This window comes from Oryzias latipes, chromosome 14 (genome assembly GCF_002234675.1).
Source record: "Oryzias latipes chromosome 14, ASM223467v1".
Taxonomy (NCBI): Eukaryota; Metazoa; Chordata; class Actinopteri; order Beloniformes; family Adrianichthyidae; genus Oryzias; species Oryzias latipes.
Window position 1 is genome coordinate 12,842,046 of NC_019872.2, and position 27,441 is coordinate 12,869,486.

General features: G+C 37.9%; 1 protein-coding gene across 1 annotated transcript; it reads left to right on the top strand.

The window, feature by feature from the left end:
* Positions 1-8,032: 8,032 nt before the first annotated feature.
* LOC101168808 (synaptotagmin-like protein 2) lies at positions 8,033-27,240 on the top strand. Its single transcript, XM_011483540.3, has 16 exons — positions 8,033-8,225; positions 12,129-12,286; positions 13,790-13,904; positions 15,589-15,640; positions 15,737-15,833; positions 18,703-19,227; positions 20,951-22,225; positions 22,446-22,510; positions 23,046-23,150; positions 23,260-23,429; positions 24,614-24,716; positions 25,425-25,586; positions 25,668-25,761; positions 25,844-25,949; positions 26,671-26,876; positions 26,968-27,240. Exons 1-16 carry the CDS (start codon positions 8,125-8,127, stop codon positions 27,117-27,119), a joined length of 3,486 nt encoding a protein of 1,161 aa, XP_011481842.1. The 5' UTR covers positions 8,033-8,124; the 3' UTR covers positions 27,120-27,240.
* Positions 27,241-27,441: the final 201 nt, after the last annotated feature.

Here is a 27,441-nt window from a genome sequence, read left to right on the forward strand (position 1 = left end):
CCCACCTCCTACTTGATCCCCTTAACTTTGAATTTTGGTCACATAACTCCGTCCAGGTAAAGACAACACATGAAACAAAAGCAAAGCTCACGGTGGATGTGGGGATTAACCACTTTTTGCTGCTCCATTGTCCATATGGAAAGCAGTAAATAACAGAGGGATGTGAATGTGAAATGTGAGCTGAAGGGATTTTTTTTGGAGAAAACTTTTTATTTGTATAACAATTTGAAAACAGAAGGATTTGGAAGTGTTTTGATTTCATCATCGTTCTAACCTAAACTAACTTCAGTCTGTTTTTGCTGATAAACTGTCACAAGTATAAAGCTAAAAATCTGTTATCAAAATCACTGCTAAATTGTAATTTGATTTTTGATTTTTTTTTTGTTTTTTGTACCAAAATGCCAAATCCTATACAAAAAAGCAATTAAATTCAAGAAACATTTATTTTGTATTTATGGAAAACATTCCTACCCTCCTTTAATATTTCTTTGAAGCTACAGACACACCAGGCATGTGACACATGTTCAAAAACATGCTAAATGTGGGTTCTTGAACACAGGTTTAGTCTTTGGTAATTTTACTTGCACTTGACACTGGAGGTGATTCTTTTTCTTTTTCTACCATATACTAGCACATGTCCATCTCCTACAGCTGGAAAAGAATTGGTGCAAAATATCGTAGTGGTGCAGATCTCGTGAATCTTGCTCCAGCTTTTTCTTTCACAGCTCTGTTGTGAAACATGAAAGGCTTGGTGTCATAGAGTACCGCAAACCACAATTATTAATTTCTTCTCGATGATCAATTTTCCAATGATTGTCATTTGTGTGACTAAAAAGGGATGACATCCATCCCTGATTTGTCAGAGTTTGACCTGGTTTAACTTCCGTTCCATGGCCATGTGCTTGGAAATATTTGGTAAGTGGTGTATACTTGTGTAGCACTTTTTTACCTTCCTCAAAGACCCAGAGTGCTTTACAGTCACCATTCACCTGTCACCAAGTCCCATTCACCCATACACAATCACATTCACACACTGATGTGAATGGGACAGAAGTGGCAGTTTGAACGAGCATTGCAGAGGGTGGTTTGACCGCAGCTTGACATGTTGACATGGTTTGCAAATAAATGTTAAAGTTTCTTCTGCTTTATACCATGGTCCGGGTGAATTCAAGATTCTGATTGGCTGCTGGGTGTGGATTAAAAAAGTTATAATCCACAGTGATAATGTACTGCTAAAAAAGAGTTTGCAGTTGCATTGCTTAAATGCTCCATATCACTGCACTGGCTTCTTTAAAACAAGTTTTAGCTGAAAAAAAATCAGTGTTAAGAGGTGAACTTTCTCTCTGCTTTCTCTATGCTTTATTTAACCCACCCTGCTGATCAGCATATACAGTATATCCTTTCCTTTGACGCTGCAGTCGAGAAGTTGGTGTCGGCTCAGCCACTTAGGTGGCGCGTTATGTTACCGTGACAACATGCCGCACCACGCAACAAATAGTCCGCTTTCTGTGAAAAAAGTGACCTAAACCGAACAAATAACAAGAATAAAGTACTAAACATGGATTGAATATTTCTTACATGACCATGGTATATGCAGGATAATGGCCTTCAAAGTGTGCATTATCAGAAATGAACACACTTTTGCGAAGAACCATCCTCCGCTTTGTTTCAGGGTTCAAGCTTCAATGGCGTGCGTCAATTTCTGATAATGCACACTTCGTCAGCCATTAACCCTGACAAATAACAGAAGTTCCAGTGACTTGGGTTTTTTTTAACAACTCTGACCTGTTATAGGATTGATAATTGTTCTAAATTAGTTTGGTCTTTGAGTTTCTTCCAATTCTTCTATTTCGAGGGAGTTTTTCTCTCCACAGTTACCTACTGAATGGTGAATGAATGAATCAATTTAGTTGAATAGGGACAGATATAAAAACAAAGACATTCGGCAAAGCAGTAGTCCCATGCCTGTACCGTACCCATACTGTGTGATTAGATATGGACTTATTAAAAAGATCTCTACTGCACACGATATTGACATTCAATGATTGAATTCATTAAATTACTTACTTACTTTAATTTGATTATCGTACATCTGTATTTTGGGAAATGCATGCATTAGTGCTTGTATGGAGGTTTCTTACTTTGAATGTGATGCTCTGAGACGACTTGCATTATGACTTAAAATAAAAATTGTATTTTCAGTTATTGAGTTATCGCAAATAAAATTACGTAACAATTTAAGTGCTTAATAAATAGTTTTTTTATCTTAGTAACATTATATTTTTGAAAACCCATAAACCACATTTGTATAATAATTTTAAAAACAGCCAAAAATAATTTCATGTTTTATATTTGTGTAAAATGTTTTTCTGCTGAGAAGCCACTAAACTGCTTTTTAGATTGTCTCCTTCAGCTGTGATGCCATCTACTGGGAAAAGTCTTTAGTGTTGCTGATATATTGACTTCTTTTCCCTTAACCTATTATGTGGTTCAGCATGGTGCTGTAGGAATTCCATATCCAGAAACTGCACTACACTCAAATCCAAATACACAGGTATGTTTTTACAAATTGGTACATAGCCTGAGGCTGCATTGTGGCACTGTGGTCAGCGCCCTTGCCTCATAGCAATGACACCCTGGTTCAAATCCTGGGGGTGGGACCCCTCTGCATGTGCTCCCTCTGCATGTGCTCCCTCTGCATGTGCCCCCTGTGCATGTCTAGGTTGTTTCTGGGCACTCCGGCTTCCTCCCACATCCTAAAAATATGCATTATAGGTTGACTGACATTTCAAAATTGCCCCTAGATGTGCTTGTGTGTGTCTGGTCATGTGACCCTGCAACTGACTGATGACCAGTTCAAAGTGTATCCTACCTTCACCCAACATTAGCTGGGTTGGCCTCAAAAACCCAATAACCCCAAAAGGGATTCAGCAAGTTGTGAAAATGGATGGATGGACAGATGGTGCATAGTCTTTATAACTGTGTAACTTTTGCATGCATACACTGACAATACAAATTGCACATGCTGAAGCAAACAGTTTTATTTTATTGTGAAAATCCTAAAATTGCTTTAGTGTTTTTGCTTCAGTCCACCTTTTTTTCTGTTGCTACCTCTCTGTTTTATCTTTGACCCCCACCAAGCACACACACAAATGTATGGACATTTGGTTAATCTCTGCTTTTGCTGAATTAAAAAAATTAATCACACAGGAAACTTGGCTTCCTTTACTGAACTTGTCAAATGAAGCTGTTAAAGTTAGCAGGTTAGACGACAGAGTATCCCTCAGTTTCGGTAAATCTTAAGCATTTTGTACAGCAAAGAGACAATCGAGGCAAAATTATGCTTTGCAGAAAAGGAATCTGAGGATCCTTTCTCCACGGAGAAATCAATCCAGAGGAGGTGTCATCACACTGAGCTCCTTTTAACAGTTTTGAGTGGCACACAAATAAATTCGATTCTTTGAAATAATGAAAGGCCGTTTCTATTGGCTTTTGTTGTCCGAAATGTCATAAGTGTCATTTGGTTGAGGCTTTGCATCATTCTCACAGTCCCTAGGAGAGTATCAATGTATACGCTTTTTTCCCCCTGTTGACACAACCATTATGTACCTGACAAATACATTCTTCAGGAGGGAAGGTATCCCCTGCATGAACCAAATAACTGTTGGAGGATCAGAAAAAGCATTCGTAAAACACCAGATCTTCTCTTTTTCTCTTGAATATTGCCGTCATTTTCCAAAAATTCTGACTTGAATGTATTTGTCACAGCAATAAAATGGGATCTGTTAGCTGTGGCAGGAAAACTTCAGACTAACAAAGGTGTGATGCCATTGGCTGATTTGGATGCTATTATGATCAAAAGAGAAGTATATTTGAGATATGACCTCACATTACTTAGGTTGTTTTTCTGATTCTGCCTCATTGTTGTGCTGTGAAAACACAATGAATGGGTGGGAAGACGGCAGATGAAAGACTACACTGGATTTGAACCGGGAGGAGCGAATGTGAAAGGACCCTTGCTCAGAGGTCACTCTTAAGGTTCTTGACTCCACAGAAGCCTTTAGCAGTACATACACAAAAAAGAGAAACTTGAGTTATTGTCGGCACTTAACTATATATAGTTTGTTTGGTGGACTTTCATCAAACACCCTTTTCAAACACACTGCAAGTCAAATAGCCTAAAAATGCAAAAAGTACACTAACCCTAAGAAGAAAATCAATGCAGCAAGTTGTTTTCGTTTAACAAGAAATCTTGTGTTAAGATATCAAAATCTAGAAACAAGGAGTTCCACACAACCATTAAAAAAGGGGGAAAAAGCTGAGAAGCTAACTGTTAGACTTCAAATTGAATGTCATGCACCACAATAAGTATTTTTTTTTTCGCTGGTTCTGAGCAAATAGTTTGTTTTTGGGGACTTATATGCACCTATTGGTAGTTCATTTTGATTACAGTGACACAAATTAGTGTAATTAATGGACAGGATTCATGTGAGAACCAAATGTGATCAAAATGAGAATATGATCTAGTAAACTTGAACTATCTAAAGAAATCCTTGTCAAAGACAAAACTACCACTTATTCTTAGAACAAGAGTTTACATTTTTGTTTCCAAGATAATGACAATGAATCCCAGTCTAACTCGTAAAAATGTATTGAACTTTAAAATATCAACCTTGAAATTGAACCAGTCAATTTGAGTTTTTTGAGTCTTAAATGAAGCTTTTCTGTTGTCAAGTGTTTGGAGCAAAAGAAATTTGACTCAATTTAATATTAACGTCCTTACTTTTAGATCCAAAGTCCTAACGAGACAAAAACATATTGACTGTGAAAGGCTTGGAAATGTGCAGAGCAGGGATGTGTGAAGACAACTTAAGACCAGGTCAATGTCTAAAAACAAGATTTTACATCTTTTCAAGTATCAAATACTTTGCATAGTACTGTGTTGAAAAAAGTTAGTGAAAAGTTCTGAGTCATTACAGTGGAGTACAGTACACAGAATCCTGATGTTAAATGATTAAATTAATGTTTAACTTCCCATTATCATTATTTTGTACAAGTTCAAAAAGCTTATAGTTGAAAAAAAAAAGCAGCTTTGGGTGATGCCCCGCCCACATTGAGGTCAGATCTCTTGTGATTTGACCCCCCACCATTCCTTTTTTCTACTGGCTATTGAGTGATTGGTTTACTGTTCAGAGGTGGGAGCTTCTATATGAAGTGAGAAGGTTTTGACAGAGGAAGAGGTATGTGGAAGTCAAAGGGATGTTCTTTACACTGAATCAGACTGGCAAAGCTTTAGACAGACAACACTGGCACTACAGAGGAAAACATGCATTCCTTTTTTTACTTTTATTTTTTCATTTAATATACGGGACAGCGCATATTAATAAACATCTCTGTCAATATGCCAAAGTTAGCCAAGGGGCTATTATTCATCTGCAGTCCCTGGGTAGATGTTAAAATCTCCCTAAAAGATCAAAATAACATTACATATTTACATAACATTACATACATATATTAAACAATGCATTCAATAAAATTAGCAGTTAACCTAAAAACAAATTGGTGATGAAAGAATCCAAAAACAGACAAATTTAAGAACATATGCGCAACTTAAAAGACAAGACAGTAGCAAGGATCTGCGAGAGGAGGTTTACTCAGTGTTGACAGCTCTGATTGTCAATGACCCATTTCTTTAATTGTGTCTTGAATGAATTATATGTGTTTTGATTTCTGATAGTTACGGGTGTGAAGTTCCACTAAGTAGCAGCTCTAACAGATAAAGCAGTCTGACCAAAAACACTTTTTCTGAAGGGAATGATACAGTCTCCTCTGACTGTTTTCCTACTAAACCACCTTTAAATATGGAAGCCACGTTTTTTTTTCCAGTTTCACTTTTTTACAGATAAAAATTACGGCAGTAGGTAACTGTGTCCTACTATAGATTCAAAATGAAGGGAATAATGTAAAAATCCAAATACTGCATCCATCCATCCATCTTCCAAACCCAATCAATCACTTTTGGGGTCATAGGGTTGCTGGAGCCTTTCCCCACCACTGTTGGGCAAAGGTGGAGTAAACCCTGGAAAGGTTGCCAGATCAAATCAATCAAAATTAAACACCAAATATTAAGAAAATCAGTCCATGCTAGCTCTTCTAACAAAAACATATTTTTGTAAGGACTCTTAAACCCCTCAACCAAAATGGAGCACAGCAGGAGGAGAGGCTGTTCCAAAACCTGGAAGCAGACACATGGTAAGTTAGGTCCTTTATGCTTTTTGGAGCACCTTTTTAGGCACTGTTGAAAGCTTATAAGCTTATCAAAAGGGCCAATGAGTTTTTTGTTTTCTTTTCAGATCTGGACTCTAGGCACTTTAGCTTTTTTACTTTTATGGGCATTTTTTTGTTTTGCTGTGTGAAGTATCTCTTATTCATTTATTTTTCAGTACAAAATCCACAGAAGCAAACAGTTACACGGCTTTACCATGCAGGGTTATACATGGTTTTAGCTAAAGCTGCAGTTCGGCTGCTAAAAAGCTTGTGACATTAAGCACTAAAATGCAAGTTTCCACTTTCTTTCTGGTTGTCTTATGTGTGAAGCTCCGCCCACCCACAGCAGCGCTGATTCACTTGGAGCTTTAATTACCATACAGCAAGGAGCCACAAAGTGAGGTGAGACTATACTTTTTTCCCCATTTTTTTAACTTTATCCTTGTCTTTGTCTCTTTTTTTTTGCTTTGATTTTTGTTTGTTCTTTGTTTGGGAAATACTGGAAAAATGATTTCAGTAAAACTAAACATTTTTGTAATTAAACAAATGTTTCCCTTTTTATTTGATCAGATCCAATAAACTGTTATAAAAATAACCATAAAAGACATAAAGAATTGTGGAATTTGAAATGCGTTGTGAAATAAATGTTTTTTTTAAATTAAAAACTCAATATTAGTTTTTGTACTCTAGTGTATTTTTTGGTCCGTGCATGGATAGCTTTTGCAGAACAGACTTATCTGTCTGTCTGTCAGACTTTTCTGGCACTGATATTACGGGAAAATAAATAATACAAACAGTTTTTTAAAATGTTTTCCAATATTTTTTTTACAACCTGATGACTGCTTTCAATTTGGGGAACAGTTGCCTCTGAAATTCAGGGAACTCTGTTACCCACTTATAATTATGATTCATGTGTTTACCCTATTTAAACACATTTCTTTTTAAAAGTAAATCATGAAACACGTGGGATTGTTGTCCTTTTCTCAAAGCAAGATATATATGTGTGAAGCAGCTCAATCATAGATTCAGGTTATTTTTCCATCTGAAACATGAGCCGTTCAGAGGTTACACTTTCTGATTTTGCACGATTGCAGTACGACTGTGACGCAACCATTGCACGCCTGTCATGTTCTCCACATAAGCTGACAAACATTACTTCCAATCTTATAGTGAGATTCTCACATCTTTTCCCAATAGGAAAACCATGCAGCATTCCCCAGAAAGATTTAGCTGTTTGAATGCAATGCAGCAGCTTTGCGGAATTAACTGTAGAACATGTGAGCATTCCTGAAAAATGTTCACACTGAGTCAGAGATTTGCTTTTTTCCCCCCAGGAAGTCTTATGTCTGACCACAACGGAGAGGCATAAGAAGGAATTTTGTGACTTTACCAAGATAAGATGTAATGTTTTTGCTTTTTCTAAGCTCTTGTGTAATGTTTCATAGGGGAAATATACAGTTCACACACACACACGGCTTACACAGGATTACAACAAAAACAACGTTTTCTCCCCCTTTTCCACAAGATTTGTAAAACTTTGTAAAACTCATGGCCATGTCAAGAACATTACATTCAATGCAACAAGGTCAAAGTAGAAAAACAGGGTGATTAAACTGAAATGAATCTGCAGTGTTTGTTTTTACATGTCAATTTGGTCTAAAAGGTTACAAAATCCAGAATATTTTCATGTGTTTTAGGGAAAAATTAAAAATCTAGCTTGCCTTGACATTCTTTGCTGTTTTATTCTGTTTTTTCGCAAAGCTCAGATGATTCGGCTTGAGGAAGCAGTGATGTCCAGTTATTAGACTAAAAAGAAAAAGCAGACATTATCACCGGACAAAAAGGAAAGGAAGAATCATGATTGATTTGAGCTTCCTAACAGAAGAGGAACAAGAGTGCATCCTGGCTGTCCTGAGAAGAGATGCAGAGCTCAAACAGGCTGAAGAACGGCGCATCGAGTAAGTCCCTCAGTTTAATTTAACTTAAAGTCCACTTATCTTTTGATGTATTGTTTGTAAAAGCATTCCCAGTAGTCTTCTAAACATTATAATGCTGTTTTTTTGAAAAAAAACTGTTGTTTTCTAGGACATGTAGTCTCTGCAGAGAGGCAAGATCATTAGAAATTTACTTCTGAGTTGTGCTTAATTTTATTTAAATACACTTTATTACCAAAAGCATTCACTCACCTGCCTTGGCTCACATGTGAACTGAAGTGACATCCCATTCCTAACCCATAGAGTTCAATGTGATGTTGGTCCATCTTTTGCAGCTATTACAGCTTCAACTCTTCTGGGTGTTCATAAGAGTTTTTGACTATTCTTCCTAAAGCACGTTGGTGAGGTCACACACTGATGTTGGTGGAGAAGGCCTGGCTCTCAGTCTCCGCTCTAATTCATTCCAAAGGTGTTCTATGGGGTTCAGGTCAGGACTCTGTGGAGGCCAGTCAAGTTCATCCACACTAGACTCTGTCCTCCATGTCTTTACGGACCCTGCTCTGTGCTCTGGTGCACAGTCATGTTGGAAGAGGAAGGGGCCTGCTCCAAACTGTTCCCACAAGGTTGGGAGCATGGAATTGTCCAAAATGTTTTGGTATCCTCAAGCATTCAGAGTTCTTTTCAAAGGGAACTAAGGGGCCAAGCCCTGAAAAACAACCCCTTACCACAATTCCTTCTCCACAAAATGTCACACTCTTCACAATGCGGTCCGAAATGTACCGTTCTCCTGACAACCTCCAAACCCAGACTTGTCGATCAGATTGCCAGATGGAAAAGTGTGATTCATCACTCCAGAGAAGGCATCTCCACTGCTCTAGAGTCCAGTGGCGGCATGCTTTTCACCACTGCACTTGACGCTTTGCATTGCACTTGGTGATGTTTGGTTGGATGCAGCTGCTCAGCCATGGAAACCTATTCCATGAAGCTCCCAAGGTACTTTACTTGGACTAACCTGAAGGTCACATTTAGTTTGGAGCTCTGTAACAATTGCCTTAGCAGAAAGTCAGCGACCTCTTTGATACTACACTGACCAAAAATATAAATGCAACACTTTTGTTATTGCTCCCATTTTTTATGGTATGAACTCAAAGATGTGAAACATTTTCCACATACACAAAATAACCAGTTCTCTGAAATATTGTTAACAAATCTGTCTAAATCTGTGATATTGGGCACTTCTCCTTTGCCAAGACAATCCATCCCACCTCGCAGGTGTGCCATATCAAGATGCTGATTAGACAGCATGATTATTGCACAGGTGTGCCTTAGACTGACCACAAGAAAAGGCCACTCTGAAATCTTCCGTTTAGTTTTATTGAGGGGGTCAGCGGACTCAGACAACCAGTCAGTATCTGGTGTGACAACCATTTGCCTCATGAAGTGCGACACATCTCCTTTGCATAGAGTTGATCAGGTTGTCTATTGTGGCCTGTGTAATGTTGGTATACTCTTCCTCAATGGCTGTGCGAAGTTGCTGGATCTTGGCAGGAACTGGAACACGCTGTCGTATACGCCGATCCAGAGCATCCCAAACATGCTCAATGGGTGACATGTCCGGTGCGTATGCTGGCCATGCAAGAACTGGGATGTTTTCAGCTTCCAAGAATTGTGTACAGATCCTTGCAACATAGGGCCGTGCATTATCATGCCGCAACATCTGGTGATGTTGTTGGATGTACGGCACAACAATGGGCCCCAGGATCTCGTCACACTATCTCTGTGCATTCAAAATGCCATCAATGAAATGCACCTGTGTTCTTTGCCCATACCATATGCCTGCCCATACCATAACCCCACCACCACCATGGGCTACTCGATCCACAACATTGACATCAGAAAACCGGTCACCCACACGACACCACACACGCTGTCTGCCATCTGCCCTGAACAGTCTAAACCGGGATTCCCCCGTGAAGAGAACACCTCTCCAACGTGCCAGACGCCATCGCATGTGTGCATTTGCCCACTCAAGTCGGTTACGACGACGAACTGGAGTGAGGTCGAGACCTCGATGAGGACGACGAGCATGCAGATGAGCTTCCCTGAGACGGTTTCTGACAGTTTGTGCAGAAATTCTGTGGTTATGCAAACCGATTGTTTCAGCAGCTGTCCGAGTGGCTGGTCTCAGACGATCTTGGAGGTGGACATGCTGGATGTGGAGGTCTTGGGCTGGTGTGGTTACACGTGGTCTACGGTTGTGAGGCCGGTTGGATGTACTGCCAAATTCTCGGAAACGCCTTTGGAGACGGCTTATGGTTGAGAAATGGACATTCAATTTCCTAGCAACAGCTCTGGTGGACATTCCTGCTATCAGCATGCCAATTGCACGCTCCCTCAGAACTTGCGACATCTGTGTCATTGTGCTGTGTGATACAACTGAAGATTTCAGAGTGGACTTTTCTTGTGGCCAGTCTAAGGCACACCTGTGCAATACTCATGCTGTCTAATCAGCATCTTGATATGGCACACCTGTGAGGTGGGATGGATTGTCTTGGCAAAGGAGAAGTGCCCAATATCACAGATTTAGACAGATTTGTGAACAATATTTCAGAGAACTGGTTATTTTGTGTATGTGGAAAATGTTTCACATCTTTGAGTAAAAGATGTGAAAAAATGGGAGCAATAACAAAAGTGTTGCGTTTATATTTTTGGTCAGTGTCCGCTGACCCTTCTCCATCAGAAAACGTGGTCTACCACTATGTGGCTGAGTTGCTGTCGTTCCCAAACTCTTCTATTTTGTTATGACAGAGCTGACAGTTGACTGTGGAATATTAAGGAGAAATATGGAAATTTCATGACTGGATTTGTTGTACAGGTAACATCCCATGACAGTTCCATGCTGGAATTTACTGAGCTCCTGAGAGCGGTCCATTCTTTCACAAATGTTTGTAACAACAGTCATGCAGACTATTGTTGAATTTATACACCTGATTCTGATCATTTGGATGGGAGAGCGAATATTTTTGATAATGTACCGTAGTGTACATCCGAAAAAGAACGTGTTATAGACACCAAAAATTCAATTGTTATCAGTGTGGGTCAGAGTGTCTTTATATGATATAAGATGGATAAACCACTCAGTTGAGGACCAACATGCCTTCTTTCAACTTCAGCAAAAGTACCGGTAGTGAGATTTTGCTGACCCATTTATTCAAATGTTTCAAATGAGAATGAGAGTCTTTGTGAGGTGCTCAAAAGTTAATTTGAGCAACAAATTAACTTTTGAACAATTACTACATGGGACATATCTGAGAATCTTTTTTTGTCCAGGCGTTTTTCAGCTAGAGATTCTCCCAACAGTGCTGAAAAATACAAATAAAAGTTCCGTTTATATACGCCGTCTCTGCATTATCAACCCTACAGAAATGTTTGTCATCCATAAACTAAAAATCTGCTGTTAAAAAAACAATTGAAACAAACAATTGAATTGAGTAAAAACAATTGAGAATTTACCTTTACAATATTAATTTAGCATTTAACCCTTGTGCTATCTTAAATGACCCCACCCTTGCATTGATGTGTTCTCCCTACCATGACAAAGGTGGAAAAGGTGGAAAGATTTCATGTAATCCATGGACACCAGTGAAGATCACAAATCATTGAAGAAAAAAGGTTCAGAGCACTGTCTAGTGGGTCTAGATGACCCAACTCCCAATGTGAAAGTGCCTAGGATAGCACAAGGGTTAAATAAAACACATGGATCTAAAATCCATTACAGAGACAGTTTTGTTGCTTAAATATCACAAAAGTTGAATAAACTTCCTCTGAGTTGCAGCTTTTTGTTGATTTAAAGTTTGGTAAAATGAGATTTTAAAAAGATGTTTTGAAGAAATAAGCCTTTTTTCGATTTTGATCATTTGTTGTCAGAACGCTCCAGAAAACTGTGAGCGATAAGAGTCAGCTGAAGTTCCTGACTGGAGAATGGTTCTACGAGACCAAACAGCTTCGCCACCAGGACCGGATCCATGGTTCTGACATCATCATGGCCTCCATGGCAGACAGGCGGCATCAGCCACTGACTATAAGTGAGTCAATATACTTTTTTTGTGTTTAGAAACACTGCAACATAACATGTAAGGGGTTTGCAGACCCAAATAAAATAGTTGGATAAATGTTCACGTTTTGTAAAGAAATCAGTTCAAAAACTGAATTTCCAACACTTAAGATTCAAATGTAGATGTTGGTGCCCTACATTGCTCCTTTGATACTTTGTTCCTGTCACCTCCTATTTCTTTTTGCAATATTTCCTTAGTGACATTTCACCTGATCGATGCAAGGCAGCTTTTTGTTTTTCATAGCTCATACAATAACAAACACTGTGGTTATCCAAAGTTACCTTTGACATTTGTAACTCCCAAATATATGCACTTTTTGGCATTATAACAGGTTGGTATTACCTAAATGTCAGTAAAATAAAATAAAGGTTACTTGAAATAAATTATACATTAATCATGTTCACAGTCATGACTGTAAGCCAAAAAAACTACGGTAATTCTAAAAAATACGTTGGAGGGAAGAACTTGAAATGTAGGACTTTTTGTCAATTCTGTCTATTCATAAAGTTATTCTATTTCATCTTAAAATATTAGCTTTATTTAGTTGTGTAATTTTACTAATTCTAAGTTTTTTGTTCTTAATTATAATAGTATTATTGTTATAGGTACCATTTTCTCTTTTTGTCATAATTCATAATTTCTTACATGTATGACAAAAAACAAAAAAGTGTTACAGTTTAGGGGGTTTTATATTTAAAGAGGAGAAAAAAGTAAGACTTAAAAGTTTATTGATTTAAAGAAAGAAATAAAAAGATAAATAAAAAGGTTAATCAACATATTGGGTTAGAGAAGAACCAACACAACTCATGTGATGCTTTCAGCTCTGGAGTCTTGAGATGTCCGATAGTAAAATAGTTTGCTGAATGCAAAATTTATGAATTTAATTCATGAATTTTTTGCACAGAAAACATGACTTAGCAGTTTATAGAATTCATTTGACAATCTACATAACTCCCATGGCTTAATCTACCACTATTAACATTAAAAACAACACAGCTTTAAATGATCTGAAAGTGGCTTTAGTTTGAGACATTAAACTAATTCCTTCTTTGAGTTAGTTCTGTTTAAAGTCTAAATAAATAGAGGTCAGTTTGAAATGGCTGAAGAAAAACATCAATATTCACTGTTGGAGTGGTGAGGTTTAAGGCTTGAACCCAAAATGGCTAAATGCATTGATTGACCTTTAGCCAAATTGATTTTTGGCTAAATTCAAGAGGTCACTGTTAGAATTGCTCTGCAGACTTCTGGAGATTCTTGAAATTCTAAAATTAGTGACCTGTCAAACGTGATCTGAAACTGGTAATAAGTCTTGCTCCTCCACCCTTTGAGGCATAGATTTCAGCTAATCAAAAACACACATCTGCTGATCAAAAATATTTCATATCTTCGGTGCCTTTTGCTCGGTGGCTCTGGAAACGTTGTCTGGATATCTGTCCGATGTTTTTGACAACAACTGTGTCCTTTATGCCACAGTGAAGGCCTCCTATGTGTTGGTGAAAAGCAGCAGCTTCACAAGCTGTGAAAGTACAGAGGAAATCTTTCCTTCTGGGTTCCGTGGATCACAGGAGGCTGAGCTCTGCACTGATGGGTGAGTGAAGACGGGTTAAAGGCAGACTCTTTCCTCCTACAGCCCACATTTTTAGCTAAATATCACGAAACAAACATGTTTCCCAAAAAACTGGAGCAATAAGGCATTGAGAGGTCTTTGCAGCATTTCTGTATTATAAGTGTAGAACCATTCCTGAGACAGACTGTCCAGGGTGCACCCTTGCCTTTGCCCAACAGTAGGGGATAGGCTCCAGTAACTGTGTGACCCCAAAAAAAGGATTCAGTGGTTCAGAATTTGGATGGATGAATGGATTTGGTTAAAAAAAAAGTCAAAAACTTGACAATTTGGAATTTGTAACCAAAAGAGATGCTGCTTTCATTTAAGTGTTTTAAAGAATAGAATATTTATTTTTGTTGCGATCTCTTATTTAATTTTAGAATCACCACTTCAGAATAATGGTCAAATGTTCCAGATTATTGATATTGAGTGTCTCTGTGTGCTGTGGCGTGCTGGGTTGGGTTTTCCTTTCTTTTTTAATGTTGTTTTGAAGTTGCTTGTAAGTTGAGTAACTCCTTCTGTGAAAAAATGCACACTTTAAGGGGTTACCGAGAAAAACGGGCCCCATTGATCTTTTAATCTTCTTTCAAATGTCACATGCTCCTGTTTGCCTCCGCTGCTGAGGACGGACAGTAATCCCCTTCAAGAATGCACTGTTTCCCAAGAGTCAATGTTTCATTTAAAACGCCGTATTGAGAGCCTTTACTGGCCATCAGTGAAGCTAAAAAGTGTCTAATAAGGAAAATCTTCAAAAAAATGAACGTTCATCAAATAATAATAGACAGAAAATGATGGACAGAGACAGACAGACAGATAGATAGATAGATAGATAGATAGATAGATAGATAGATAGATAGATAGATAGATAGATAGATAGATAGATAGATAGATAGATAGATAGATAGATAGATAGATAGATAGATAGATAGATAGATAGATAGATAGATAGATAGATAGATAGATAGATAGATAGATAGATAGATAGATAGATAGATAGATAGATAGATAGATAGATAGATAGATAGATAGATAGATAGATAGATAGATAGATAGATAGATAGATAGATAGATAGATAGATAGATAGATAGATAGATGGACTGGCGACCTTCGCCCACAAGTGACCGGGATAGGCTCCGGCAGCCCTGTGACCCCGAAAGGGAACAAACAGAAGAAGATAAATGAATGAATGAAAAATGTTACTTGTATTGTTGAAAAAAAATTGTGTAAAACAATTAATTTGGGTGTGGATTAAAATTATTGAATTAATTGATTACCTTTTCAAAATAACTGTATGCTGTGAAGAAAGAACCGATTTTTAAAATGAGCAATACATTTTCAAATTATAGTTATTTTCTAAATCAGGCTTAAACAATCTCAATGTTTTCAACAGAATTTAGAAATCTTTGAAGCAACATGAGGTTCCAAAGTTACTTTACTTATATGTGCTCTGCTGATTGATATATCATAAATTTTTATTCATTTTTCTGTTGTTATTATTGTTATTACTCATTCATTCTGTTGCAATTTATAATTTCTTACATGTTGACTAGAAAAAAAATTCTTTAAATTCCCATAGATGCTATAAAAATACAATTTTGGAAGTGTTGAGGTCCAGAATTAGGATTAAATGGAAAATAGTTTTGAAAAAATCTGTTCTATCCACAGATTCCAGAACACTGAGAAGAACATTCAAGCTGGTCTAAGATCTCCTCTGAAGGTGGGATTTTTAATGGCTTACTGACAACAGTTAGTCAAATGACAGTTCGTAATAATTTAGTTTTTTTTTTTTTTTACATTACTGTCATCTGTACAGAAGAGAGAAAACCCTTTTGATGATCAACACTCTCTAAAAAAGCAGGATTGTCAGTTAGAGGATGCAGAAAAGGATCCAGGTCTGACACAGAGAGGCGGTGAGTGTAAATGTCTTCTTTGTCATGTCATATCAGGTGTTAATGTGACTTTCTTTCATGTCAATCTGAGTAACATCCAGGGTTTCCTTTCATCTGTCTGGAGTGAGTTGACAAAAATACACCAGGAACTTTCTCAAGGGCAAGTTTCAGAGCCAGAGTTTATCAGTCAAAGCATAGATTTAGAGAGAAAAACATTCCAATGTGCTAATCTGAACTGTATGACTCCTAAACAGTTAATAAGAGCTCAGAGTATGAAGTTATGTGAAAATCGTCATTCTTAAAAAAACAAAACTAGTTTTTTACTAATTAGGTATGAGACTATGTCATTTGTAAGAAAATGCTTCTTTTTAAAATGATTGTGTTTAAAAAATATTCTTTTTTATGCAAGCTTTACCAATTTTTATTTATTTTGTTTTGCATTACGTTGATCGTGTCCGTTTGAACTGACAAAAATCATTACTGTCTCAATTTGACTCACCAAAGCCCTGTAGACTTTCAATAAAAGAAGTCCAAAAAAGTAAAAATAAAAGAAAAAATTTTGTACTTATATATGAAGTCAAATTAAATTTCGAAAGCACAGATAATTATAACTAATACAAACAAACAAAAAATATGTGGCATTACACTTTTTAAAAAATGATTTTAGGATTCCTACACTTACAGTTTTTCTCAGTCGCTTTAGTACAATTCTCAGATCAGAATGAAATTCCCCAAACTATTTGTTCAATCTTCACATCATGATGTCACTTGTGCACATCATTTAAGCAGTTTCTCACTTCTTTGAACAAGTTGCAATTGCTTTGGTACATCCATGCAAGTGATTATGTACAATTCTCTGTTCTTTGCTACATTATCAATTGTTTATGTCATGTTGATCAAAATGTATTATATAGTTCACTGTGCAATAGTCTTACTCCTCAAAACAGCTAGTCATTAGTTCATCGTATAAGTCATTAACTGCAAAATGGTTGACCAAGTTGTCATAATGTGACAAACATATTTTGGTGCATTGCAAGAGAGAATATTCGCTGTGATGTGGATGAGAATTTGTGGCCTAACATACAGGAACGACAAGAGGTGTAGGAGGACCACACCAATTCCTACTGCACTGCCTGTACAGTTGGACAGAATATTGTCCTATCTTTCTTTTCCCTTTGTGTTACAGTTTTTCTCAGTCGCTTTAGTACAATTCTCAGATCAGAATTGAAGTTTGCAAATACGTGTGTGCATTTCTCAAAACAATTTGTACAAACCGAAAAACACTATGGATTTCTTGCAAAAGCCTGTAACTTGCTCAAAATCTTTAGTTCATCTCTCAAAACTAAGTCTTTATGTCATTGAACATGTCAGTGCCATCAGAATGTCAAGTCCTTCTGTCATTGTCTACGAACAAGATAGTCAAATGACTTAGTCATGTTGTCAATATAACTGTGTACTTTAGAGGGAGGTTCTGATGGAAACTATGGCTAAAGTTTGGATGACAATTATTGTAAAATGTAAGTTACACCTTTTTTGTTTGATTGCAGGAGACTGGACAAGATTCACATTTACACTTTTATTGTTCATATTGTAATTTGTTGACAGACCATGTCATACCAAAATAGAAAAAACCCACTGCAAACAGTAACACAAAGGGAAAAAAAGATAGGACAATATTCTCTACAACAGTACAGGCAGTGCAGTAGGAATTGGTGAGGTCTTCCTACACCTCTTGTCGTTCCTCTATGTTTTGCCACAAATTCTCATCCACATCACAGCGAATATCCTCTCTTGCAATGCAGCGAAATATGTTTGTCACATTATGAAACCTGGTCAACCATTTTGCAGTTAATGACTTATACGATGAACTAATGACTAGGTGTTTTGAGGAGTAAGACTATTGCACAGTGAACTATATAATACATTTTGATCAACATGACATAAACAATTGATAATGTAGCAAAGAACAGAGAATTGTACATAATCATTTGCAGGGATGTACCAAAGCAATTGCAACTTGTTCAAAGAAGTGAGAAACTGCTTATATGATGTGCACAAGTGACATCATGATGTGAAGATTGAACAAATAGTTTGGGGAATTTCATTCTGATCTGAGAATTGTACTAAAGCGACTGAGAAAAACTGTACTGTTTGCAGTGTGTTTTTTCTATGTTGGTATGACATGGTCTGTCAACAAATTACAATATGAACAATAAAAGTGTAAATGTGAATCTTGTCCAGTCTCTTGCAATCAAACAAAAAAGGTGTAACTTACATTTTACAATAATTGTCATCAAAACTTTAGCCATAGTTTACTTCAGAACCTCCCTCTAAAGTACACAGTTATATTGACAACATGACTAAGTCATTTGACTGTCTTGTTCCTAGACAATGACAGAAGGACTTGACATTCTGATGGCACTGACATGTTCAATGACATAAAGACTTAGTTTTGAGAGATGAACTAAAGATTTTGAGCAAGTTACAGGCTTTTGCAAGAAATCCACAGTGTTTTGCTGTCTGTACAAATTGTTTTGAGAAATGCACACACGTATTTGCAAACTTCAACTCTGATTTGAGAATTGTACTAAAGCGACTGAGAAAAACTGTAAGACAGCTGGCGTTCGCTCAAGAGACACCAGGGGGCAGATGTGAGCCGCAATGTCAGATTCTCCTGGCAACAACACAATCTGAAAGAGATGAAGGAATAGGAAAACAGTGGTCCTCTCATTTTATATTTAACTCATGTCTAATAGGTTAAGTAACTTCAAACTAAGTTTTTGTAATTATTTGATATTAAATTAGTGGATTTGTATTTACACACGGAAGAAAACTTAATCCTAAAGCTAATGTCCTTTATTTGTTTTTCTTTATATTTTGCTTCATTTAGAGACCAAAATATCAGCTGACAGCTTCATCTCAACTGCTGCACAGAATAAACAAAAGATCAAGGATTACACAATCACAGAGGATGCATTTGTTTCATTTCCTGTTCCTGAAAAAACCGGGTCAAATATGAATTCTCAGGATGGATCACGTGGCAGAAGTTTTACTGAAATGCACATCATCCTTCAGAACCTGTCTGCTTCCAGCTCCACGGTGGCTCCATGTTCCTACCTGGACGCTCCGACTCCAGTCAGCCAGGAAACAGACAAGAAACAGGACAGTTTTGAGTCTGGTGGCCAAAGTGCCATAAGAGACCTGCAGAATCTTCAAGAACAGAGTATGCTAGGAATCCAACCTCTCACTTCTTCAGAGACAAAAAACACCAGCACTTTTAAGATCAGTACAGTCACTGGCACACGCAGATCCTGCCTACAGCAGAGTCAGGAGGACTCACAGGAAGGTGAACTCCCCTGCAAACATGATGCGAATGTCCAGAAGCATCACATTTCCCATCATCAAAACCTTGGTGGTAAGAATTTTGTTTGCCTGCAGATCTAAAAGTTGGAAAGAACGAAATGTCTCAACAATCAGGTGTCTAACAACTATTCCTGTTTTAGTATTTGACTATTTAGCCTTTTCGTACTTCTGATGAATCTAGCTGCTTTCTGCAATTTACTTCAATAACTTTTATAACAATCAATGGATAATTGCTTTGTTTGTAATATGATAAGAATTTACTGATATCATATTGTAGTTATAGAAATCTACAGTCCTGTCTTTTAGGTTTTAAGTTATTTGAGACAGGGTGTAACATGTGAATAGTTTTTGCGGAGGGTGAAGTCCCCAAAGCAACGTCTCACCCGCAGTCAGTCAGAGGTCAGGGTGCTTTGACAGACTGAGAGCAGCCTTCTAGGACATGCTGACTACTCATTTGGCTGTTTTGCTGTAGAGGCACTCTATAGCTTTTGCACTAAAATCTTAATTTTACATGCCTTCACACTAGCTTTTGTTTTTTGTTGATACAATATTAATTATCTTTGCACTCATGATTCCTCGTCCGTGTTGAATTTAAGCCCCTTAAAATCCGTCGCTGAATTTGGAACTGATCTGAAATTATAAGATGCTGTAATTCCGTAAATGACCACTGAAAGCTGAAAACATTTTCAAATGATTCCCAGATGGCATTTAACAAAAATTGACTCAGTAGATTTAGTTTGAGCTCAAAGTTGTGTGTGTCAGTGATTGCAAGGTGGGTGTGGGTGGACTGAACAAAACTCAAGAAAGTCACACCACACTCTGCAATGCATGTTCAAGTGGCCACTTCCTGTGAAAAAAGTCTAAGTAAATGTGCGTTTTGGGCTTTCACTTTCAAAACTCTTGCATTCATGCATAGCTGTGCAACTTTCCACAACCGTTTTTGCACTCTGTAAATGAAACATGCAACCATTGAACACACGTTGAGTGTTAAATCAGGTTCAACTTTGACCAATCACGGACTTGGACGTGATGTATGCATAGCATCCCCTTTAATTCATGGAATTGCCTTCCATTTGGAAATTGATCAGGGAGGAAAAATTAATAATTGACGTTTGTTTCCTGACGGAATTCTATGACACCAAGTCTTTCATGTCTCAGAAAAGAGCTCTGAAAAGAAAACGCTTGGAGCAAAATTTGGGAAATTTATACTGGCCCAATATTTTGCACTGAGCCTCTTTCAACTATAGGTGGCGGACATGCACTAGAATCGGGTAGTGACACTTTGTGCTTAACGCACGTTCAAGAATGCAAGTTTTGCGTTTTCTTGAACAAGCATCACATGCCTGGTATGAACATAGCATTATACTTTAGTCCGCCCCAATGGCCCATATTCGGAAAAGCTTAGATCATTAAGGGGCTATAAATAATTCTGCTAATATAGGCATAACTATCTTACAGAAAATTACTTTGAAGTTTTGCAAAAGTAAAATAAAGTTAAGAAAAAACAAAATTATCCCTTATCTTGTAGTTTCATCAAACAGAACTGTTAAAACACAGACTAAAAGTGTTCATGCTTTTTCCGCAGACTCCTGGCCGGTTAAAAATACTCCTTAATTTATGAAGTCGCTCATACTTCAGATATGAAACAGTTCTGAATAGTAGAACAAATAAAATCCCAACACTGGGTCACACATGCACACAGAGAACAGTTGGTACTTCTGCTGTCAAGTATTTAAAGGGTGAAATATACACGAATAATCCGTCTTTCTTTGCAGATGTCTGTGAGCAGTGTTACTTTGAGTCGATAATCCCAGCAGCTTTCAGCTTTGTTTCTGCTTTGGAGGAGGTGGAGAAACGTCCCTTCCTCGCTAAAGCCAGGAGCAGTCCAGACGAACGCTCACCTGAGGACAGCTCAAATGCCACCTCAGGCCTCAAACACAGCTCTGAAAGGTCACCTCAGGTTCCTCCCACAACGTATGAAAGCAGACTCCACACACTGGAGCAGGAAGAGATGGCCTGTACACCAGCAGAAGATGAGATTGAGAAGAAATCTCACGAAGAAGAAGTACAGACAACTCCGATCTCCCAAGTCAGGTCACTGCAGCTTGCTGTGCTGCAGAACCGTCCATTCAAAGAAACACTGACATTATTAGATGTGGATAATCAACAAGAGGGGTCGAAGAGCCAAGCTCAGGTCATGAAGAGAAAATCCAACTTGAAAGCTTCTTGGATGACAGAAAAGACAAGTGTTGATTTATCCTCAACGGGACAGGAGGTGAAACACAAAACCAAGACCAAGATTGTTCATTTTTACAGCTTTCATAAAAACCCCAATGCGAAAAACAACAGCGTCTCACCTCAGATTGGAAATCAGGAGGACACAACAGGAAGACCCATAGAAAAGGATATGCCATCCCAGATGGAGAATGACACGATGAAAGACGATGAGACGTACAGAGCCAACCCAGTGTTCATTTATGAGGATGACGCTCTGTTGGCAACAGAGTTAAAGATTACTGAGCCAGAGGACAGCCAGGGCACGTCAGGACATTTCATGGACAAGAAACTCTCATCTCCAGAAGAAGCTTTGAGCAGCTCCATTTTCACGAACAACCCAGTTTTTTCAGAAGATACAGTAACATCTGGGGAGGAAGTGGATCAAAACAATACTAAAGAGCGTCCCCGTCCAGATGGCTCACAAGTAAGCAGCTTCAGATGTGGGGAAGTTCAAGAACGTGACGCCAAGGCTGACACTGAACAATCCCCAAATTTCAGTGAATGGCAGATTCCGAAATCAAAAGACAAGTTTGAAAAAATCAGAAAGAGTCCAAGTAAAACCTACCCCCCAAACGATTTACCTCAAGAATCCTCATGTGCCAAGGAATTTAGGCTGAGAGAGTCTCCATTGAAAACCTTTCCAATAGACATCGTTCCCGAGGTGAAAGTTGCACAAGAGCCGCAGCAGAAGATAAAGTCAGAGTCCAGACAGATGGAGAGTTTCTCTCCTGTAAGAAAGCAGAGGGAGCTACCCAACACCAACACTGATGAGGGTATGTCTTCCTCTTCACCTGTTGCTAAACAAAGTCGAGACAGGGTCACACGATGTTTACTTTAAAAGAAAATAATTGTAAAGTGAGTAGGAAATGATAAAGAATTAGTGTCGATTGGATTTAGAAGCAGTGATTTGCAATGTCTTTAAATATTGAACTTTTGTAATGTTGTAAAAAGCCTCTTTTTGTCATTTTTTTCTGTTTTATCTTCCAAAAACAGCTATAAGTTTCTCCAGGTCAAATAAAATGAAGACCAGCTATTCTCTTCCTCTTCAGCTGGATCAGGTAAATAAAGTCTAAATGTTTTTTTTCTTTGCGCACTTCCTTGTTAAGTTGTACTAACGGAAGTTATGTTGCAGTTGCCTTCATTGGATCAATTCCAATCCCACCCCCCCAGAAACTTAATTATTGACTAAACTTCAATCACTCCCAACAAAAAAGGCTGCATGAGGTTTTGTATTTAAATCTTTGACAGAAAGACTAGATTTTGTGTACAAACAGAAAAAACATCAATTCAAACAAAGTACATCTGAATAATTAAATACACAAATGTGTAAACTCACACATGTACACACTCACACACACGCTTGAATGAGCAAATGTAACATGTACTGTATGTATGGTTTGATTGTGTGAGTCTGAGCACATTGAAGTGGTTCCTTTGGGAGTTTTGTGCATACATTGTGACATAGTTCTGGGTTCAACTTGGAAGACCCTCTTTAAAAAAAAGAAAATGAAATGTTTCCTACTTGTTCATAGCACAGTTACAGGTGAAATCGTATTCTCATCTTATTCGTTTGTTGTTTTGTTTTTTTCATAGAGAGCCAATGACAACACGTTTGAGACCAGCTTTGGACACAGGAGGAACACCAACAGCTCCATCTCTGACATGAGCTTCTCCTCAGAAATGGACTCCATGTCCCCTGTGTGTTAACAAACCTCACTGAAATTCTATTTATATTTAAAAAAAAAACGAGTCAGAATGAGTTTAATTGGTTCCCAAGCATTTTTTCTGTCTTGTTATGAATAAACAGATGAGCAGCAGCCTGAACAGCATCTGCCCTGCAGACGTCAGAGACACTGAGGTCCAGGGCAGCATACAGTTTGCACTGACCTACATCCAGAAGCTCGGAGAGTTTCAGATCTTTGTGGTGCTCTGTAGGGGTCTGGCTGTGGCGGACCCCAAGAAGAACCGTACCGATCCGTAAGTGTTTCTCATAAATGTTACGCTGAAAACAGAAGAGTATCTGTGTTACATTTTTTTGGTAACATGAAGCTTGTCAAAGAAAATATGGTCTCATCTGAAGTCATCTCCTCATACATGTCAGCTGATCATTTCTGCCAAAATACTAAATTGACTGGATTTTAATTCAAATGTTTTAAATTAATATTAAGTGTGATTTGACACAATTTCATTAAATGTCAATTCACGTATGTCAATTTTTATGTCCATTTGTGCTTTTCCACTTCATCATGCTCATTTAAGTTTGTTTTGTTTTAAACAAAATTGATGTGATTCAGTTGTTTATAATGTAAGCATGTCAGTCAATGAAATCCTCCACAAATGACTTTCATACAGTAAATTCTAATATAAATGGAGAGATTCTCAAACTCACTATTTTCAGAGACCTAAAGGATGGAGGGATGGGGGGATATCTACTGTATATGGATGCATAGATGGATAAATGTAATTAATGTAGAAATTAAAATATAGCTTTATGTGTTAATAAAAATAAAGATGCTGTCCTGGCCCCTCTGTTCCAAATGCCAGAGACAAAAATCTGTCTCAACACAGAACCCAGCAACCATAAACTCAATAAAGCCGACGCACTGAATGTGGATCGGGTTAGATCCAGCTTCTCCTGAAAAGCACAAAGGTTTGTGGGATGCTGGAAAGCAGTCAATGTACGTCTTCAGCCTCACACTCAGTGGCACTCTCATAGTAGCACTCTCAATCCGGCCTGCGTAAAGGGATTAAGATTCCACTCCAACTCCACTTTGTAAAACCATCTCACTCCTTTAAGCAGCTTAACCTGCTGTATTTCCCCCAATGGGAGGGGCCGGACCATTATACACAATGTAGCAGCAGCTGTCTAACCTCCCTGCTGCAGGCAGCATACAATAATTCACACCAACAGCTGGATCCTAGCAGGTCACATGTCTATGCTGCAGGCTAAAGCAGGTGTTTATTTTGTGTATATGTCTTTGAGTGTCGATCTTTTTCTGTGTAATTGTGTCAAAATCACCTTCCTCTTTGTTTTGACCCTCGTAAATAAAGGGAACAACCAGTTTTCTTTTTTTTTTGTCATCGAATGTGCTTTAGTGGGTTGACAAAGATGGCTGATGATCATTTCTGATAATAATACTTACCCTATCGTGCTTTTGCAGATATGTGAAATGCAGCCTTCTCCCTGACAAAACAAAGCTGGGCAAGAAAAAAACCTCAGTGAAGAAGAAGACACTAAGCCCAACCTACAATGAAGTCCTAGGGGTGAGAATACGTCTCCAATTTCCTTTTAACCCCCTTGACACCTATAGATGCAATTATGGACCAAACAACTTCAGCTCCAAAATTATCTTAATTTGCATCCAGATGAAAGCAAAAGCGTTAATGTTTTGTTTTTTTTCAGAGATGGAAATAAAATTGGCGTCTCTGAGTTAAACTTCTTATAAGCCAAAAAGTCATTCTTTTGCCACCAACATTTTGCCGTCTACACAAAAGTTTCCCACTTTCTGACATGCCAAACCAGGGTCTTAATGTGCCCGTCCCAAGCCCAGATAAATACAGGGGGTTCTGTCAGGAAGGGCATCTGGCGTAACATCTTTGCCAAACCAAACATGGGAATCAGAACTATGATATTCATACCAGATCAGTTTAACTACGACCAACATCAGCACTGTTCACCGAGAGGATGCTGGTGGAAATACTGTTGGTTGAAGGAGAGCTGAAGGTGGTTTTAGCTGGTTTAAGAGTAGACTCTACTCTAACACCAGCTAGCTGGAGATATTCTATTTTAAACATTTCGGCTGTGAACTGACACTTAATCAATCAAGTAAATTAAGTTTATGTAAATTTATATTTTGTGAATTAAATTAAAAAATAGTGGAGAATTTACAAAACTCTATCAATGTTGCTACATTATAATATATGGAGGAGAGAAATACTATTAATATGTGTTGATATCTTTTGATTTCATAGTTTAAAATCCCAATGGAGGTGTTAAGAATCCAGCATTTGAACATCACTGTGAGTCACAAAGACACGTTTGGGCGGAGCAGCTTCCTGGGCGAAGTGGACCTGGATTTGTCTGTGTGGGACTTCAGCAACACTCAGATTAACGAATTTCCACTTAAAGCAAAGGTGAAAGCTTCTTGTCAGTGTATTAGTCTGCAATGTTGCAGCACATTTTAGAGTTTTACTGACCCTAGTTGCACAATTTAGGTTCCAGTGCAGGTTTTAGCGGTATCGAGCTCTACGATGAACAGCAGAGGAGAAATGAGAGTTGCTTTACGATTCCTGCAGCAGCCCCCACAGAGTGAGTCTTTGATTGATGTCATTTGGTTTCCCGTTTGTGACGTAATCAGGTCTACCTTTTTATGAGCTGTGTGTGTTCACAGGCAGTGGAGCAGCACGAATAGAGATGGGTGAGGTCCAGATTTGGGTGAAAGATTGCAAGAATCTTCTTCCAGTGAGAGGATCCATGATTAACCCGTTTGTAAAGTGGTAGGAAATGAAGACTTTCATGTGTTGGTACAAATTTGCATTGTTAAAGTAATGAATTATACAAAACTGAGAGCAACTAATACACGTTATGATGTGATGCTGATAAGCGGTCAATAGGAAGACATCTATCTAATCCAATGCATCATAAAGAAAGAAATATATAGACTAAAACAGCATCTTAATGTTACCAGAATGTGAAAATGCTGATTTTGTCATAAAACAATAAATGGCAGATGTGTTAATAACTGTTAATGTTAATTTAATCTGTGATTATTTAAATTTAAACATTGAACATTTCTGTTGAAAGACATCATTTCAAGGGCTTAGTGGAAAAAAAGCTTCAAAAAGTCAATTGCACTACATAAAAGGAATTTGTACTAAGCATCAATGAAAGACCGCAACCCTACAAAGATTACTGGATGAAACAATAGTGGACAATTACTAAGATGTACTTTCCCTTCTTATTCTTTATTTTATATTTTTCTAAAAATCATATTTTCTGAATTTCTCTGACAGTTCTGCTGGAAAAAAAATCTATCTTTATCTTGAATTACACAAAAATACAAAATTAGGGAAAATAAATACTGTTTTACAAACTTGTGGGCCAGACAGATTATTCATAAGGTCATGACAAATTATTCGACATTTGTCTTTTATGTGTTTTTTTTCTTTCCATTTCCCATGCAAGGGCCTCTGAAAAACATGTTTTGTTTTTTTCCAGCACTGTGCTTCCTGACATGAGCAGTAAAAGTCGACAGAAGACACGCGTGGTGAAGAGGACAGTCAACCCCATGTTTAACCACACTATGGTGTACGAAGGCTTCAGACTGGACGACCTCAGAGAGATCTGTGTGGAAATCACTGTGTGGGATCAAGATCACCTGAAGAACTACTACATAGGTGGACTCAGGCTTGGGCTGGGGACAGGTGATTCATTACTGTTCCTCATTCACACACAATAACACAACATTTGACATGAATGTGCAACCAAAACTATATTGTGTGTTTGTCTTTGCAGGCAGAAGCTATGAAGTCGACGTGGTTTGGATGGACTCAACAGCACATGAAGTCAACTTATGGAACCGAATGTTAAAATCTAATGCTGAATGGGTGGAGGAGGTTCTGCCTTTGAGGTTGCTGGCAGGAGCAGCAAACAGTGTGTCAAAGTGATGCATGCTGGGATTTCTGCTCATGCTCATGGGAATGGGCTGACTTAACTGACGTGCAAATCACATCAACAAATCACTTGACGCAAAAACATTTTAAAGATCACAACAACAATTAAAAAAACGAAAGAAGTAATCATTTAAAAAAGCATTGCATTTAAGAAAACAAAACAAAATTCCAGAAACCTAAACGTAAAAACCAAAAAAAATTCTGAAAACAAAAGTAATTTCCAAAAAACATAATGAAATTTTAAAAAACGAAACATGAGAAACCAGAAAGGATAGATAACATGGGACATCGCTGATTGGATGATGATACCCGTATC

Bases quoted from the DNA above. Each gene is read 5' to 3' on its own strand.
- LOC101168808 (XM_011483540.3), top strand. From the start codon at position 8,125: ATGATTGATTTGAGCTTCCTAACAGAAGAGGAACAAGAGTGCATCCTG. The intron at 25,587-25,667 runs GTGAAAGCTTCT...TGCACAATTTAG, and splicing joins AATTTCCACTTAAAGCAAAG to GTTCCAGTGCAGGTTTTAGC. The intron at 25,762-25,843 runs GTGAGTCTTTGA...GTGTGTTCACAG, and splicing joins CCTGCAGCAGCCCCCACAGA to GCAGTGGAGCAGCACGAATA.